The sequence below is a fragment of the Rhincodon typus genome, chromosome 31, assembly GCF_021869965.1.
Source record: "Rhincodon typus isolate 14 chromosome 31, sRhiTyp1.1, whole genome shotgun sequence".
Lineage (NCBI taxonomy): Eukaryota > Metazoa > Chordata > Chondrichthyes > Orectolobiformes > Rhincodontidae > Rhincodon > Rhincodon typus.
This window is the reverse complement of record NC_063362.1, coordinates 8,001,651-8,020,713: the sequence shown is the minus strand read 5'-3', so window position 1 is coordinate 8,020,713 and position 19,063 is coordinate 8,001,651. Positions and strand designations below refer to the sequence as shown.

The window sequence follows — 19,063 nt, the reverse complement described above, 5'->3', positions numbered from 1 at the left end:
CAGATTCTCCAGCATCGGCAGTTCCTACTATCTCAGAGCTGGTTTGGATTAGTATCTTCACTTTGGCCATGTTGGTTTGGAAGAGGACCTGGCTAGTGGATCCCCCTTCCTTGCCCTCAGATTTGGAGGACCTCAGAAAGGTATCACTGGGTGGGACTTCTCTGGCCCACACCTCTATTGTGTATTGGAGCATAGAGATCACTGCATTCAGTGACCCAGGGCCTTCGGCTTAGTCTGAGGTCCTGATCTTTAATTACTCCCTTCCTCAGGTTGACCGTTACGGCACATTGGTGGCAACAAGGAATTTCGTTGACTCTGTCTGTCGCCCTTTGTTGAGATCACATTCCCAAGATATGGGAAGCTGTCAATATGTTCAACCTGCCGTTGATTTTAAATCGGGGTTTGCAGGGGCTGGGGTTGGTGGAGGGGTGTTGCTGTTAAAATTTGTTGGAAGAGGAGCCTCAGTTTTCCAGGAGTTTAGTCAAAGGCCCAATTTCTCATGCACTTTGGAGGGGGACTGGGCAAAAGATGTGGAGCTCACTTTCTGAATGAACACAAACACACACCTCATCCTGAAGTGGATTGGCTGATGCAGGGTGGGGAGGGGGTGCGGTTTTGGCTTGGTAAAGTTGAAGAGATGTTGTAGGCTGATGAGCTGTCTGCCTGTTGTGTAAAATGTCCCCACACCCGTAATTTGCAGGAAGTGAGGGCCAGTGGCTCGGTCGGGGCCAGTGAGGAAAATGGAGAAGGATTGGAACAATGACACAGACTTGCCTGATCCCAGTTTTTAAAAATCGGAGAGGAAATTGATGGTAGGTCCTTTAATGTTAATTCCGTTATTTCAGTAACTGAGCCAACGAGTATGATAACGATCCTCCAATCAGTCAGTCACCGACCTTCATGAGCCTAACCAATCTGATAAACCGAGGTCAAACACATTGCAACAAGCTCCTGGTCCTTACTGATCTCAGTGTAAGGACTTGCAGAACCTCAGGTCACCAACATGTCTGAACTCATCCAGGGGGTTTAGGTTAAATCAAGACTAAAAGTTTTACGGTGATGGCTGCAGTTCTGGCTACATGCCAAGGTATGGTTAAATGGATCAGTCCTCTGATGCTGTGACCCAGTATAAAAGTTGACTAGAGGCATTGATAAGATGTTCTGTTCAACTGTGTAGGACATTATAAACTTCTCCTTTCCTCCCCCCCCAACAAACCTTACACTTAGCACACTCATCCCAGGACGGCAGTGAGAGAGTGCAGGTTGAACCTACGTCCTTCTTCTGCAGTGCCAAATGTAGCACTCCCCGTCTCAACTTAACTGTCCTGAGCTGAAGGGGCAACGAGAGAAGACCAAATTTCGGGTCTTCATGTCTGGGTTACTCTGTTTCGCGGCACAACGGGTCAATGTGCAAAAGTTCAGCTGACAACTGAGGAGCTTGGTGGTATTGTCCATGGACTAGTAATCTGGAGACCGAAGAAATATCCTGGGAGCCGTGGTTCGAATCTCATCACAGCAGATGGTGGAATTTGAATACAGTAAGAGATCTGGAATGAAAAGTCTAAAATCGATGAAATGATTATTATAAAAATTCACCTGGCTCACTAACATCCTACTAAAGCAAGGAAACTGCTGTTGTTGCCCAGCCAACGTGCGACTCCAGGCTCTTTATTGCTAAGGGACAGGCAATAAAAGCAGTGGTCCCAGCAAGGCCTACATTCCACGAGTGAATTAAAAAAAAACTTTCAACCCATAAAGGAAACCTTAGAGCCAGTGAATACTGGCAGACAGCTCTCCCAACTCATACCCAAAGGACCAATTATTGCCAACAGCTTGAGTAGCGAGTTAACACCAAAATCTTTCACTGTATGTTCAATTAGCTTTCCCGTGTCAGTTCAGCATTTGCACGCTCATCATTTCTCTGCATTTTTCAACAATATGAATCAAACGGTTGCTGCCAAAACACGAGAGGGGGAAGACACCCACCTAATGTTGCAATTCGGACATAACGCCGCCTTGTGCTCATTGCGGCAACCGATGACCATGTTCCAGTCAGAGGGTCGAATCTCTCTGCACTGTGCAAACACAAAGAGAAGGCAGCGGCTATTAAAAAGGCAAGAGTCTGAACAACACTTCGTCGGGCATCTAACCCAGCGTAGGAGCACGTTTCTGCCTCACGTTCAGAAGGACGTTTGCACTTCATTTTCTCAAATCAGCCTGACAGGGCTCGAGTTATCCCTACGATAGAAACAAGAGATTTCTAAATTGCCTTTCAAATGTTCTCTCTCCAATTTCTACTTCTACTGAGGGATTCGGTTTCTTCCAGTAACTCGTCCTCAAAGTGCCCCTTTCTGCCAAAGTGAAATGAGTCAGGGACAGTCTGCAGGCTGTCCAACAACAACTTGCATTTGTGTAGCACCTTGAATGCAGTGCAGCATCTCCAGCTACTACGTGGGAAAATAAAATCAGACAAAACTCGATGATGAGCCAAAACACAAAGACATCAGAACCAGTGACCAGAAACTTGGTAATAAAAAATCAAGTAAGTTTAAGATCAGTTTTGAAGGAGGAGAGTTTGGGGGAACAAATCCAGCAGTTATGGTCCAATTAGAAACATAGAAAATAGTTGCAGAAGTAGGTCATTCGGCCCTTTGAGCCTGCACCGCCATTCAATATGATCATGTACTTTCAGTATCCCACTCCCGCTTTCTCTTTACCTGAAGGCATGGCTGCCAATGGTTGGGAGAAGGGTACACCAAGGGCAAGGACTGAGAGGCACATGGAGATCTCAGTGGTGTCTTATGACTGCACGAACCTGAAGAGAAAGAACAAGGGCCAGGGAAGGAACTGATTGCAAGGGGGAAGAGGATCTGTTGCTCATACAAAAGTATTTTATACCAAGGATACCACAGGCACCTGATTGCGTTAAGCTACCTGAGTCAGCCCCTCCCTAGCTACATGGTGCCAGCGCTAAGGGCAATATCTAAATACTTTCTTAGCAGTAAAACATCCAGGCCTTCCGTGCTCTGTATTATCCCATTAGTCAGATCTTGTTGGGGTCAGACCGTATTCTAGGAGCGTGGCTGCTTACTGTACTGTATGAGTTACAATTCACAATGAAGGGTGCAGCCACTATCCTCAAAGTGTCGGAGGCAACAGGGCGTGGTTGGTCAACTGTGGTCAACATTTCCTGGTCCAACTAGTCTTCTGACATCACATTAATAACAGGTTACATTGGTCTGGCAGACATTGTCACAGAAATCAATGTGGTGGGGCCACGCATGGATGTGCAAACAAGGGTGAAAATTTTAAAATCAAGATATTTGCCAGTCTAGGAGCCAACGCAAGTGCAGGAGCACAGAATCGAGAATAATTAGTATCAACAGTTCGAGGCATGCACAGACTAACAGCAAACTATTTATGTACGGCCCTCCTAAGCCAACTGTTTCTCACTGTGGCCCCATTTTGAGGCTTCAAAGTGGTGGTGGCTTCTCAGTGAGAATTATGAGGCCAGTGTGGGGAGGGGAGGGAGCATGGCTATGTCACTCAGTCAGACCTCCATGGCAGCCATTGCTGTCCCACAGAGCCCACAACCCCAAAATTACATCTCCCAGTCTTGGAGGTCCTGATTCTAAGCTGTTCTGGCCCACATATGGCATCACTGTATGGGTGTGGCTTACGACACCCTACCCATTAACCCTTTCAAACCCTTAGACAGCAGCGGGCAATCCCCAACTTCCAATATAAATAACAACAACGGCTGTTTCCACGGCATCTCCTGTCCAGTCCCCAAAGTTTCCTCGGGAGTTTGGGATAATTCCAATGATACTCCAAGCGATTGCATTTTTTGAGGAGCAGAATCAGGAGTCAAGGTTGCTGGGATTTTGTACGGGGGAATATTGCACGTTCCCGATTTCCTGCACTTTCACTGCCCCATTAACTGAAAGCACCTGGTTAAAAGTAATTGGGAATGAACACATTCCTCTAGCCACTATTCAGGGCTTTGCAAAAGTGGCAGTCAGAGGAGTTCTGTACTGATGTGTTATGATAACTGTTAATTATGTCGCTCATCCTGAAGTACGTCTGCAAATTCAACACATGGCAATAGTAATGAGTTAATCACAGTAACATAAATTACAGTGAGATTCCAGCACAATGCAGCACAGTTTTATAGTCATAATACCTTCAGGCATTTCAGCACTGAATCATTTGTAGGCAGGGCATGCGTGTTATCAAAATATAATTACAGTCATTAGCTACATCCAAATCAAACCGCACCTATAGGTGTTAATGCAGAAGTAATCATGGAGATCTGTCTCTATCAGCAACTTGGGATACACGCAAATTAATGCTCCCATGCATTTAAACTTTGTAGGTAGCCCTCCAGGCTCCTTAAGTGATACTGTGTGAGGTAGAGGAGATTGGCAAATGTTGTTTTTGGCCTCCAGAGAGATTTAGTTCAAAGATTTAATCTTCGTAGATTGCACAATGATCTACCGGAGGGCCATACATAAACAGTTTGCTGTTGGTCTGCGCATGTCTCAAATTGTTGATACTAATTATTCTCAATTCTGTGCTCCTGCACTTATGTTGGCTCCCAGACTGGCAAATACCTTGATTTTAAAATTTTCACCCTTATTTGCAAATCCATTTGTGGCCCCACCACATTTATTTCACCTCTTCTGTAACCCCGGGGGTCTCTGCGCACTCCCAATTCCGCTTTTTTACGTATTCCCAATCTTCAACTGAGCGCAGCACTATGATCACACTTAGAACACATTACAAGTGCCTCAATGAAGTTCGCTGCTAACAAGGTGCATGTTAAAGTGTCTATTATAGATATGTTTAAAGATATTCCTGCCCCTTTGATCTTATGTTCCTCATCTTATGAAAAGGAATAAACTACAAAACTGTCCTTGATGAAAGAGACTGAGCAACACTTTTGACATAATCTCAGATAACAGATTCCCAAAAACACGTGAAACGCAGAGAGACAAAAGCAATGGTCACGCTTTTGTGGTTGTGAAAAGGGGTTGAATGAGGGGAACTAAATGACACAACGCAGTTTGAGTGCTACCCTTTCATCTTCACAGCTTGAGTTTGAATTCCCTCTCCTAAAATCGCAAAACAGAAATAACCGTTTCTCTACAGCTATGATGTAAAATTAAAAGATTGGGAAACCTCCTCATTATTTTACAAGTTTCGTTCAGAAACACAGAACGGTTCCCAAGAAGTGAAAAGCAAGAAGTTGTTGCAAAGTGGTGTTCAAAATTTTGAAGGGGATACAATGGGAGAAAGTAAAGAGATGGTGAGGGGAGGAGAGTTAAGGAAACGGGTTTAAAATAATTGACAAAAGAGCCAAACGAAAGAACATTTTTTGTATTCCAAAGGAAACTATATTCAAATATTGAAGTATATTTACTACAAACCGTCAGAGGGAAATAGATTTGTCCTGGAAAATGAATAATCTGCACAGCTACAGGCAGCATGAAGGTAAATGGGGTCAACTGGATAGCTCTTTCAAAAGGGCTAGTACAGCTACAATGGGTAGAATAGAATTATACAACACCGGATTCTATGTACTGGTGCTTTCCTTCTGAAGTTGAAGTTTATGATGCATTGCAAAGAAAAGCCCAGCGTGAACTCTAGTCAGACAATGCTGTGTGTGTAGATGGCCCCATGATAAAAATTTACCCAAACTCATTGTTCAGTTCGGATGACAAAGATCACAGTGTAACATGGTTCCCCCAAACTGCTTCAGCAATTGAAAGCAAAAATCAACAAAAGCAGTTAGGAGTCTCTACAGGGACAAACTGCAGTTTATATATAACCTTAGGATGTTGTAAAGTGCTTCACAGCCCAAGAGGCACTGGGAAAGTGTTACTTGAAACTATGACAACCAATTTGCACGCAGGAAGCTTGCACTACAGCAATCAAGGTACTGACCAAACAATTTTTTTCATGATATGACTACAAAAAGAAATATTGGCATAGAAGAACTCCAGTGAAAGTGCCATGAGGATTATTTTTGGACAGTGGAAAAGTTTAACACCTTGTCTGAAAGACAGGAATGCCAACATTTCAGCTCTCCTTTGACTTTCAACAGGGAGGTATCGGCCTACATTTGTGTGTCTACATTAGTGACTTGAAACCAAAATCCTCTGTCTGATGGGCGAGCGCTACACATTGAATGACAGCGTGGAATCCAGCAAGCTCCCCCTCCTCCGGCTCCCCCCGTCAGTGCTCCTGCTCCTGATCGCTGCGAATCTGTGCTCATGTGGTTGTACTGAGATGTGGACTAAATAGCTCATTCTCCAGGACCATTACCCCCCCAACCTTGGTGAGGAGTTGACCAAAACACAGCGCCTGCCCATGGAGTCAGACAATGGGCACTCTGCACCATCAGGAGGTGAGGAAAATGAGGGGGAAGGAAATGCTGAAACACACCGGTGCAAACGTTCAACAACAACGGGAATACCTGTTCAAACACGACGCGCCATCGTAACCACCAGCCGCATACAGCAAGCCATGTAGCACCGCCACACCGAGGCAGCTCCGTCTCGTTCCCATGGCTACCTCCGGTTGCCAGGAATTGGTTACCGGATCATAGGATTCAACAGTCGATAAGTCAGAAGTGCCGTCGTACCTGAGTAATTAAGGTAGCGTCAATCATCAAAAAAATGCATCAAACTCTGTTTAATTTAGATAAATATGAGGGCTGTTGCAGTTTGGTAAGGCAAACCAGGGCAGGACTTATATGGTTAATGTTAGGACCCTGGGGAGTGTTGTTGAACAGAGAGACGTACAGGTGCAGGCGCATCGCTCCTTGAAAGTGGAGTCACAAGCACAGTCCCCCCTCACCTCCCTCCCAGGCCCCAAAAAAAAAAACCTTCCACATCAAACAGATGTTCACCTGCACATCCGCTAATGTGGTCTATTGTATCTGCTGTTCCCGATGTGGCCTCCTCCACATCGGTGAGACCAAGCAGAGGCTCAGAGACCTACACTCGGTTCACGACAAACGACAACACCTCCCAGTCGCGAATCACTTCAACTCCCCCTCCCACTCCCTGGACGACATGTCCATCCAGGGCCTCCTCCAGTGTCACAACGACACCACCTGCAAACTGGAGGAGCAGCACCTCATATTCCGCCTTGGAAGCCCACAACCCAATGGAGTCAATGTAGACTTTACAAGCTTCAAAATTTCCCCATCCCCGGCCTCATCCCAAGACCAGCAACCCTCTCATTCCCACCTCATTGACCTGTCCGTCTTCTCCCCCACCTATCCACTCCTCCCACCTCACTGACCAATTCCCACCACTACCTACCTACACTACCTTTTACTAGCTTCATCTCCGCCTCCTTGACCTGTCTGTCTTCTCTCCCACCTATCTGCTCCTCTATCCACCTTCTATCACCGTGCCCCCTTCTCTATTTATTTCAGAGCCCCTTCCCCCCGCTCCATTTCTGAAGAAGGATCCCGTCCCAAAACGTCAGCTTTCCTGCTCCTCTGATGCTGCCTGGCCTGCTGTGTTCATCCAGTTCCACACAAGTTATAGGAGTCACAGGTAGACAGGGTGGTGAAGGCAGCGTTTGGTATGCTTGCTTTCAGTGGTCAGTGAATTGAGTGTAGGAGTTGGGAAGTCATGTTGCAGCTTCACAGGACACTGGAGAGGCCAGTTTTAGGATACTGTGTACAATTCTTGTTGCCCTTCCGTAGGGAGGATGTTGTTAAACTTGGGAGGGTGCAGAAAAGATTTATAAGGATGTTGCCAGAGTTCCAGGGTTTGAGGAATAGTGAGAGACTGAACAGGCTGGGGCTATTTCCCCTACAGTATTGGAGGCTGAGGAGGTGACCTTACAGAGGTTTATAAAATCATGAGGGGCATGGATAGGATGAATAGCCAAAGTCTTTTTCCTAGGGCGGGGGAGTCCAAAACTGGACGGCATAGGTTTAAGGTGAGAGGGGAAAGATTTTAAAAGAACCTGAGTGAAATAATTCCAGAGAGGCTGGTATCCCATCACCAAGTCACCGTACATTGACACTGATCCAGCTCCCTCAGAGCCAGCTCTCAGAGTGAACAGAACCTCTGACACTCCTGTTTATATCGGTCAGCCAGGGCTCCCTAATGGGACCAGGTTAACAGCCCCAGCCAGGGAACTCATATTCTATGTGGTCCACCTGTTTGACCTCATTACAATCAGTACACCGAGGGGTAACTTTTTCACACAGATGGTGCTGTGTGTATGGAATGAGCTGCCAGAGGAAGTCGTGGAGGCTGGTACAATTACAACATTTAAAAGGCATCTGGATGGGTACATGAATAGGAAGGGTTTAGAGGGATATGGGCCAAATGCTGGCAAATGGGACTAGATCAGATTGGAAGGGACAAGTTGGGCTGAAGTATCTGTTTCCATGCTGTATGATTCTCTAACTCCAGAAGAGAATCATAGGATCTCTATGGTGTGGAAGCAGGCCATTCGGTCCATTGAGACTAGACCAACCCTCCGAAGAGCATCTCACCCAGATCTACCCCATTACTCCATCCCTGTAACCCTGCATTTCCCAAGGCTCATCCACCTAGCCTGCACATCCCTGGACACTACGGGGCAAATCAGCATGGCCAATCCACCTAGCCTGAACATCTGTGGGAGGAAACCGGAGCACCTGGAGGAAACCCACGCAGACACGGCGAGAACGTGCAAACTCCACACAGACAGACAGTCACCAGAGGCTGGAATCGAACCCGGGTCCCTGGCGCTGCAAGGCAGCAGTGCTAACCACTGAGCCACTGTGCTGGCCCTTTTGTTTCATTTTCTGTTATCTGGCTTTCAGGAGCAGCCCTTCCACAGTGGACAATAGAGATTGGATACGAACAGTAAGAGTTAAGACAAGCACAAACCAATTGCGGAGAAATCGCTTGAACAGGAGGAAGGTATTCCACCTCCTCAAGCCTCAAAACAAAAGTCGAAGCTGATCGGTGATCGGACATTGTCAGATTATTATTAGCAGCTTCAGAACAATGAGGGCTAAACACAGGCTCATGGAAACAAAGACAAGAAATTGCTGGAGAAACCCTTAAGAAAGGTCACTGAACTCGAAACTCTAACTCTGCTTTCTCTCCATACATACTGCCAGACCTGCTGAGTTTCTCCAGCAATTTCTGTTTTCTTTTCAGATCTCCAGTCCTTTGTCTGAGAAAGGGCCCATGGAAATTGTTAACATTAAATTTGTGATGAACTATCTACAGGAGACTGTTGGAGTTGCCTTCTTCCATCAGGTCTCAGTTTCACAGAATATGACACTTGTCATGATATAGCTCCTTACACTCAGCTGCAAGTAGAGTATTGATCCAGTTAATCCTTTGCTCCACAAATTCTGTGTATCCTACCAATGCCTTGCATCATAGACTCATACAGCACAGAAACCGACCCTTCGGTCTAATCAGTCCATGCCGAAAATAATCCCACCTGCCTGCTCCTGGCCCATATCCCTCCTAACCTTTCCTATTCACAAATGTCTTTTAAATGTTGTAATTGTACCCACATCCACCACTTCCTCAGGACGTTCATTCCGCATGTGAACCACCCGCATGTGTAAAAGAAATTTGGATAACAGAAAAATCGAGCAATCCTAGATTCAAAATTTACAAACAGTCCAGCATCGATTGCCATATGTGAAAGGGGTTTGTAAACTTTTCCCATCTTACATGCATTCGTGCAGATATATTTCCTAATTTCGATCCCGCAAGTCTTGTTTAGAGTTTGAATGACTCCTGCCAACCCCATGGAAACAGTTTCTATCTCCCCGATCTATTTCTGTTAATATTTATAAATTCAAGAAATAGACAGCAACCAAACAAAAAGGTCTAAGCTGTATAATGTAGACCTCCATCGAGCAAAAGGATACCACAGGAATCAGGATAAATAGGTGAACAAATGAAAATTGAAATTTAATAAGTTAATCAGTGCAAAAAAAACTAGTGTGTGCACAAACAAAACTTTCAAAATTTCAACTAGCTTTCATTCTTTCCATATGCTAATTCATCACTCAATTCCCAATGCACCCGACTACGATAAATTACGAACTTTTCTAACCAGCTTCCCTAAAGCTTCAAAACTGCCTTCCTACAGTAGAACTTGCTGACACAAGCCATTCCCCCTCCGCTGAAGAGAACGTGGTTTTAGACCAGAAGGGAGCAAATGTAGGCTATTCAGCCCATTGAGTCTTCCCCCACCACTCATGGTTGGGTTGATAACGGTCAGCTCACTTTCCTTTGTGCGTTGACCAAGGCTGAAGCCTGGGGGAGAAAGTTCCATCGCTTACCCCCCGACCGCGTACAGCCTGTTCCCAATCGCCGCTACGCCAACTCGCGCACGCCGTGTCGACATGGAGGCGACCATGTGCCACCTATCTGTCCTTGTGTCATAGGCTTCACAATCTCCATGGATGGCAAACAGGCTACCACCACCTGCAAACAAAGAGACACAGACAATCAACAGGAGTGCCCTAGTGCCAATAAATACCCAATCCAGCACTCATGCAGTTGGCATTTCACAGATGATTGAACCTGCGGGTCAGGTTGGTGCATTAATAAAACAGATTTCTTGTGCCGTTTTCTCCTCCTGGAAGTCCTGGTGTAAAATTTTATGGGCACCAACAGTTTTGTCCTGTTTGTCACCCTAATGGCTCCCTTCTCATGTTGCATCTGTACGCCAATGGAGCATCCACTGGCTGTTTGTCTGTGGCAGTCATCACAGTGGTGCTCTGAGGTTCTACCTATACATCCCCTGTTGAAGGGCAGTGACTGGCAGGGCTGGGGTTGGCTGGGGGAGGTGTATAGGGTCCCTCTATTTACAAATGCCTGATTTAAATACTTGTACTTACAAACATGATCCCATACAGGGGGGGTGTAATTAGACTCGATATACAGGTAGTTCTGCTATAAGGCGTGTCTCATTAATGCAAATTGGTGAGTGACGAATAGTGAACGCTGTTTGAATAACACAAACTTTCTACTGTACAGGTATAGCAATTTTCTATAGCGCGAGGTCACACAAGAATGCAAATATTGTGTTATAGGAGAAAAGCCTGTATGAATGTTGCCTGTACTCATGAAAGGCTGCTTTACACTGTCCTGCATTATGCCTCCACTTGTGAACAGACTCTATTCACAACCTAGGGGCTGTCTCTCTCCACTCAAACCATTTGCACTTGTCTGCCTGCTCCAGGCTGGCATTCCCACCTCCCCCCCGCCCCACTCCACCCCACCCCCCACCCCATGGGCAAGATGGCTATTGGGGAGGGGAGGTGGAAAGGAAGCACTTGGGCTTCTCAAAATCTCCACAAACTGCCGACATAATCTGATGGAGATGTTTCAATAGAATATTACCGCTCTCCCCCCCTTCATTTTTTCTTTCATCTGTTCATAGGATGTGGGCATCATCGGCTGAGCCAGTATTTATTGCCCATCTCTAGTCGCCCTCAAGAAGGTGGCAGTAGGTTGCCTTCTTGAACTGTCGCAATCCATTTGATGCAGGTAGACCCACAATGCTGTGAGGAAGAGAATTCCTGGATTCCTGGACAGTGAAGGATTATATTTCCCAGTCGGGACGGTGAGTGGCTCAGAGGTGAACTTGCAGGGGGTGGTGTACCCACGTATCTGCTGCCCTTGTCCTTCGAGATGGTTGAGGATGTAGGTTGAGAAGGTTTAATCTTTAACACACAGTAACTTCTGCCAGCAACAGAACAAATAGACCAGATGTCAAAAGGCTAATATTCACGACACTTCAACAACCCTTGGCTCCACACAAGTATTTCAAATCAATCTACCTGAACAGTAATAGCCAACATCCTGGAGTCAAAAATGCGATTGGGTCTAATCATTGGTACAGTTAATGTGATTATTAAATGATTACACAATCTGAAAAATGGACGTGTAACAAAAAAACTTTCTTCCCATGCTCACTTGAATGGAGTGCGAGATCCCAGAGAGGAGGTGCAAAAAAAAAAAATGGCTAGACCAAACCTCAAACCCTGTTCGGCTTTCACCATGGCACCCAATTCACCATCTCATTCAGCCAAATACTCTTCCCCGTTCAATTCTGCACTTCCAAATCCAAAGCTCATTCTCAGTACTACGGCCACGCTACTGTTGGGCACACAGCAAGCAGTGAATTGGAACATGCAAAGTGATTGAGAAACTAAGTGGCTATTAGTGTTTAAATGCACTGCTGATTGGAGATCAGTCATATACTTGCCAGTAAGTGATATTACCTGGACAATGTTGTTACAATGCAGTACATTTATTCATATTCAATGTTATTAATATTGTAGCATCTCTGCAGAAAAATTGCAGAGTTTCACTGGGAAGCTCAGAGGATAAGCAGAGGTTTCTGAGCATTTGAAACAAGTGCAGGTTATAAATAAAGACAGCAGGCTGAAATCTAAATCTAGATGTGTGTAATGATTTAATCAGCAATTTTTTTTTTGTAAAGTGATTCTGACCTTCGTCAGAGTCCTATTTCTGCGTGTTCTCTCTGTTCTGCTCGCTGACAGCCAATTAATCTCTTTTTGCTTCTCTGAAGTGAGCTGCAAATTTCCTCAATGTATGCCATTGTAATCATGGCCAGCCAAAGACAGATGATAGCAGTCAGGTCCTGAAGATCCCATGGCTGCCAACGCTTCCCCAACTGGATAGAGTAACTGGTTTCACATCTGGCCAGCATCCATCATACTTCAGATGTCACACTGCCATGTGTCAAAAAACACAGAATAATGAAAACAAAAATCAAAAAGAGGAGGAAGTGGTTAAGTCACAGTGTTTACATCTGACCTGCAGCTAGGAAGTCACAAGCACTTGTCAATCTGCAGATCTCCCCATCAAAAAGCAGTTCAGCTCGAGATCTCCCTATTCACAAACAGCTACAATCTTTGGCCTTAAAGTGGCTGACCCCTTAGAAACATACTTCTGCTTCCACTTGAGAGAGAATCTGGATCTGGGGCCCACTGTTTCAAAATAAGGGGTCGCCCCTTTAAGTCAGAGATGAGGAGAATTTCTTTTCCTCGCAGGGAGTCGTGAGGTTTTGGAAATCTCTCCTTTAAAAAGGGCAGTGTGTTTAGACATTTGATCAGTGAAGAGGGTGAAAGGTAGGCAGGGACGCGGAGTAATCAGACCAGCCTTGATCGTACGGAACGGCAGAGCAAATTTGAGGGGCCGAGTGGCCTGCTTCTGGTATTACCTGAATAAAGTTGTTAACACTGCAGGACATTTATTCATATTCCATGTTATTAATACTGCAGCATCACTGCAGAAAACAAATCTGCGTATCAGTTATTGAAGACTTTTACCGTCCATGTTGTACATGACATGGCATAACACGGCTCTTGTTCGGATATGAGCAGTCAGAGCAGGAATAGGCCTTTCGGTCCATCAAGGCTGCTGTGCTGTTCAACAAGGTCACGGTTGATCTAAACTCCTGCCTGTTCCCAAAACCCTTCGCTCCCTTCACATTCAAAAATCTATTTCAGTATTGAACATATTCAATGACCAGACTCCACTGCTCTAGGGCTGGGAATTCACAACCTTCGGAGAACAAATCCTTCTTCCTTTTTTTTCTTAAATAGGCAACTTCTTATTCCTAAGGAGCATCCGCCAATTCCTGAATCCCCCACGAGGGGAAACATTCCCTAATGCAGAGAATTGTGTAATCTGCTGGGGGCACAGAGGAGATGGGAAAATAAACAGTGATAGCAAAGAAACCAATAAACCTGACCTTCTTCTGGCAAATTTAGAATACAATTCTGCATTGCCTCTGTCTGTGCTGCTGAAATCCTAACCAAAACCTCAAAGACCTCAAAGTCTGGCTTCTCTCCTGCACCCTTCACAAACTCCACTGTATATCTTGAGCTGTGTGGTTGACTCCTCTCCAAAGAACAATCCTAAATTCCAATCTCGCTCCAGTATCGAGCAGCCAGAACCGAAACAGGGTGATGGAACAGGATCAAACTGTCAAATGGCCAGCTCATGCTCCAATGATTCCGTCTATGTTATGCTCTCCCATCTCCCTGCCCCACAAGGTTCTCACACATGCTTTTAGGTCAAGGCCTACCTTCTTTGAAGAATGTTTTCAAGGCATGTCGAAGGTTGTAGTCAATAGATCTCCAGCTCAGACTTTCTGTCAGAGTGTGTTCTCGCAGCAATGAGATTACACCACAGTTTGATTTACATTAACCTTGTACTCCACACATATTAAAATTATATATTATATTTAGGCTGACAAGTGGAGAGTAACCTTCGCACCACACAAATGCCAGGCAATGACCATCTCCAATAAGAGGAAATCTAATCACTGCCCCTTGACAGTCAATGGTGTTACCATCACTGAATCCCCCACTATCAACATCCTTGGGTCACCATTGGCCATAAACTCAACTGGATTCATCACATAAACATACTGGTGAGGTCAGAGGCTAGGGATACTGTGGTGAGTAACTCACCTCCTGGCTATCCAAAGCTTGTCCGCCATCTACTAGGCACAATTCACGAGAGTGATGGAATACTCCCCACCTACCTGGATGGGCACAGCTCCAATGGTGCTCCAGAAGCATGGCACCACCCAGGACAAAGCAGCCTGGTTGATAAACACCACATCGACAAGCACCAGCTCCCTTTACCAACGACACTCAGTAGCAGCAGTGTGTACTATCTAGAAGATCCACTGCAGAAATTCACCAAATGTCCTTAGACATCTTCCAAACCAAAGGACCACTTCCATCTAGAAGGACAAGGGATGCAGATATATGGGAACACCACCAGCTCCAAGTTCCCCTCCAAGTCACCACCATCCTGACTTGGAAATATATCGCCGTCCCTTCACGGTCACTGGGTCGATGTCTTGGAATTCCCTCCCTAAGGGGTCTACCTACAGCATGTGAACCGCAGTGACTTAAGAAGGCAGCTCACCACCAGCTTCTCAAGGAGTAACAAAAGGACAGGCAATAAATGCTGGCCCAGTCAGTGACACCCACGTCCCACAAGTGAATAAAAAAAACAAAAAAAGGTGGGGGAGCCAAGAGTGACTGCCGCGGAGTGTTTTAACTTACCCACCGCGAAGAGGACGGGGCTGGCACCTTCACAGTGCCGAGGTCTGGTTCGGGTATTGCTGAGGACTCCCCGCTGTTCAGGCATTAGGTGATATTTGAGGGCTTCGATGAGGAGGTCTTTGCACTCCGAGTGGTGTCTGACCAGAAGCTCCGTGTCTACATTGCCCATCAGAAAATCCCGAGTCAGGAGAGGCAGACGGACACATTTCATCAGCTACAGCCATACACAAAAGGGCAAAAGTTACTGCGGGTCCCCAATCAAACCGAGGGCACATTTCCAAAGTAACCGTCAGTCTAACAGTGTCCCAATAGAAAACTCTGTCTCTCGCTCGAGCATCAACAAACCAAATCAAAAACAGACTCCAACTTCAGTTTGCATCAGACAACCAGATTGGTTTGAAAAGAAGGTGCAGGTGCCAAGAAACTGCCATCAACAGCGGGGTCTGAAAACATTGCCTTTCTCTTTCGGTGGGAGCAAATGGGCATTTCTCTGCCCACGAGTTTCTCCTGGGTGCTACACTTGGACATCATTTGTTCTCTTTTTAACACTTTAAAGGATGGCAATTTTCCACTATCCTAAAATTTCCAATTTCTCTCTGGGGTTCAACCTGGGGAGACTTTGCCTGTGCAAAATGAAGAAACAGACTGTAACCAGCAGGGACCACAAAACATCCAATTAGTTGCTTGGATCCTGTGTGATTTAATTGAAAAAGGGCTTACACTTTGCTGAGTGCAGCGTATACACCTCAATTTTCTGAATTGGTTAGATGGTTCAATTTTTCATGTGATAAAGGAGAGCATCTCTTTAGCCTTCTCGATCCTAACTTCTTGTATTTTGAGCACAAGAAAACCTCTATACCTTGGACTCCCACAGTCGTCCCTCCATTTGAGTAATATTCTACTATTTTTATTCTTCTTGCTGAAGTGAACAACTTCACATTTAAGCACATTATACTCCATTTGCCAGATTTTCTCCCACTCACTCTGCAAACTCCTGATGTCTTTTTCACAACATATATGCCCTGAATCTTTGAGTCATCTGCAAACATAGCTATACCAGGTCTTTGATACAGTAAGAACTGCCAATGCTAGAGTCTGAGATAACACAGCATGGAGCTGGAGGAACACAGCAGGCCAGGCAGCATCAGAGGAGCAGGAAAGTGGGGTTTCGGTCAGGACTCTTCTGGTTTCTGAAGAAGGGTCCCGACCCAAAACATCGACTTTCCTACTCCTCTTATGCTGCCTGGCCTGCTGTGTTCCTCCAGTACCAAACTGTGTTATACCAGGTCTTTGTTCCCCTCATCAAAGTGATTGATATAAATTGTTAGACGTTGAGACCCCAGCACAGGCCTTACAGGACTTTGCGTGCCATATCCTGCCAAATAGAAAAAGATCTACTAATTATACCTTGTGTCCAGCCAGCCAATTCTCTTCCCACATTCATGTATTACTCCTTATGCCATAAGCTTTTTCTTTGTACTAACCTTTGATGTGGCACTTTATCAGATGCCTTCTGGAAATCCTAGCATGGTACCAGCTACCAGTTCTCCTTTGTCCACAGCACATGTTACCCCTTTATAGAAGTCTAATACATTGGTTAAACCCTTCTTTCATGAAGCTACACCAGCTCTTCCCAATTAACTAGAGTTTTGCAACGTGCCCACCTTTTTAACATTAGACCTTTACCACGACTGATGTCAGACTAACTAGTTTCTGGTTCTCTCCTCCTGTTTTGAATAGAGAATTATATTAGTTACTTTATTAGTTTATTGGACCCTTTCCTGAATGGAGGGAATTTTGGAGAATTGAGCACTCATTAAGCACTCCCTTGAAACTCCAGGGTGAAGTTTGTTCATCATCACTGCCCTCATGATCTTCATTTTACCAAGTTCCTCTCTCTCCCTTCCACCTCCTGCTTTTTGCAGTTATTTTTCAAGTTTTTCGTTTAATCCTCCAAGGGTGAAAACAGAAGCAAGGTATTTTGCTCATTTCATCTTTCATTTCTTACCATCTAACGTCAACTCTGGGGGTATGGTTTAGCTCAGTTGGCTGGATGGTTGGTTTGCGAAGCAACGAGATGCCGACAGTGTGGGCTCAATCCCACATTGGCTGAGGTTACCATCAAGGACTGTCCTTCTCAACCTCTCCCCTCGTCCCTCGCCTGAGGGATGGTGGCCCTCAGGTTAAACCTCCACCGGTTGTGTCTCTCCAATGAGAGCGTGCCCCTACAGTCTGGCGACTTGACTGTCAACTTCTCTGCTCTTACCCTCTAGAGGATCAACACTCACCATTTGTCCCACCTTTTTAAATGTACCTGTAGCTGTCTGTTTTTACATTCCTAGCTCACTCTAATGTCTTCCTCATGATTAACTCTTCAGTCATTCTCTGCCATTCTTTATATTCTGACCTGCCGCTCATCTTTGTGCAGTTAATACGCTTTTTCCTTCAATCTGACACTCTGCCTGTCTTTGGTTAGCAACTGATGGCACATCCTCCCTTTAGAATTCTTCTTAATGGTAGAAATAAACGCATTGTTAATATTCCAAAATATCGTTGAAATGTCTGTCACGTGTTTATTGATCAGTCTCCTTCACTAATGTGTCAATTCACTTCATGGTTACATGGTTACATCATTGCCTCAGCTTCTATTGTCACATAGTTACCTGTATTTAAGTCTAAAGTACCCAGTCTTCTCCCTTTCAAACTGGGCATATACGTCAATTATTTTCTCTGCTACCTTAGGGCACCTTTACTCTGAAGTTTTGAATTAATCCTGTCACATTACACAACGCTAAGTCTAATATAGCCTGCTCTCTGGTTAATTCCAGAATGTGCTGCTGTAAGAAACTATCTTGAAAGCATTCTTTGAACTCCTGATTACTACTGCGAATCTGACCATTCTAGCTTGTTAAAGTCACCCATGATTATTACTGTCCCTTCATCAATCACATCCAATATTTTTTCATCTACACTTCATCCTACATCAGGATTCATTAGGGTGTTTGTTGACCATTCCACTCGTGACTTCTTTCCCCTCTTCACCTCCTCCCAAACCAATTCTACCTCCCGATCTCCTGAACCAATTATCCACAGCAATAGGGTACCAATGCTTCTGACGAATATCCCCTGAACTGTCTCTGTTCTTAGCAGGAAAGTCACAGCTTCTCTGGTCTTTTCATGTTATTGAATCTAACTATCTGGAGGAGGTTAACCATTTCTTACTCTGGGCACGTGCTGCCGTCTTCCATCCACATCGTGTTTGACCCAGCTCAGCACAGCTCTGTACACTTCTTCTTCAGAAGGAACATTCAGGTTGTCACTGGAGATAAGATCTAGCACCTGGGAAATTAGGAAAAAAAAATCAAGTCCAGAGTGATTATTTGAGACAACAAGGTGCAGAGCTGGATGAACACAGCAGGCCAAGGGAATCTCTCTCCTACTATCTCAGAGTGACTATTTGTTTACTTGTATGTCATTTTCTCCAGATTTCCTTCCGCACATTTGCTCCTGAAGGTGTGTGGAGTTTTAACGATGCGCTAACTCTCTGCAACTTTGCCCAGGGTGCAATTTACCTGTAACATCAGTTTACATGACAACAAAGGCCCATGCAGCACCTGTCACGGTTCTGCATTAGTAGAGGATAAATCACAATTGAGTCTTTACAAAACAATGTAGTTAGTTGCAGGATAGCCAGAGATACAGGTTCCATTGACTAGTTCATGTATGTAACTATGTCTAACAGGAACCAGAGACGACACATCTGTCTCCATCCAGATGTAATGAAGACTGCTTCACTGCCAGAGGACTGCGAGCTATTATCAGATTGTGGAGCTTACTGCACCTTCAGTATCAACTCTTTCTGAACCGTTACCTGATAAAGTAAGAAGTGAGACATCTCAACTGCCGCCCTGAGAACTGCTGATGCTGGAGTCAGAGATAACACAGTGTGGAGCT

General features: G+C 45.1%; 1 protein-coding gene across 5 annotated transcripts in view; it reads right to left on the bottom strand.

Moving 5' to 3' along the window:
* The window catches only part of klhl17 (kelch-like family member 17), a 79,811-nt gene that overhangs the window by 20,221 nt on the left and 40,527 nt on the right, over positions 1 to 19,063 (bottom strand). For all 5 annotated transcript variants that reach the window (XM_048615067.1, XM_048615066.1, XM_048615070.1 and 2 more), the window contains 5 exons: positions 18,332 to 18,448; positions 15,110 to 15,323; positions 10,331 to 10,475; positions 6,479 to 6,646; positions 1,987 to 2,075 (listed from right to left, as the gene is read on the bottom strand). In XM_048615067.1, the coding sequence (XP_048471024.1) occupies positions 1,987 to 2,075; positions 6,479 to 6,646; positions 10,331 to 10,475; positions 15,110 to 15,323; positions 18,332 to 18,448 (733 nt within the window). The remainder of the gene's footprint in view (positions 1 to 1,986; positions 2,076 to 6,478; positions 6,647 to 10,330; positions 10,476 to 15,109; positions 15,324 to 18,331; positions 18,449 to 19,063) is intronic.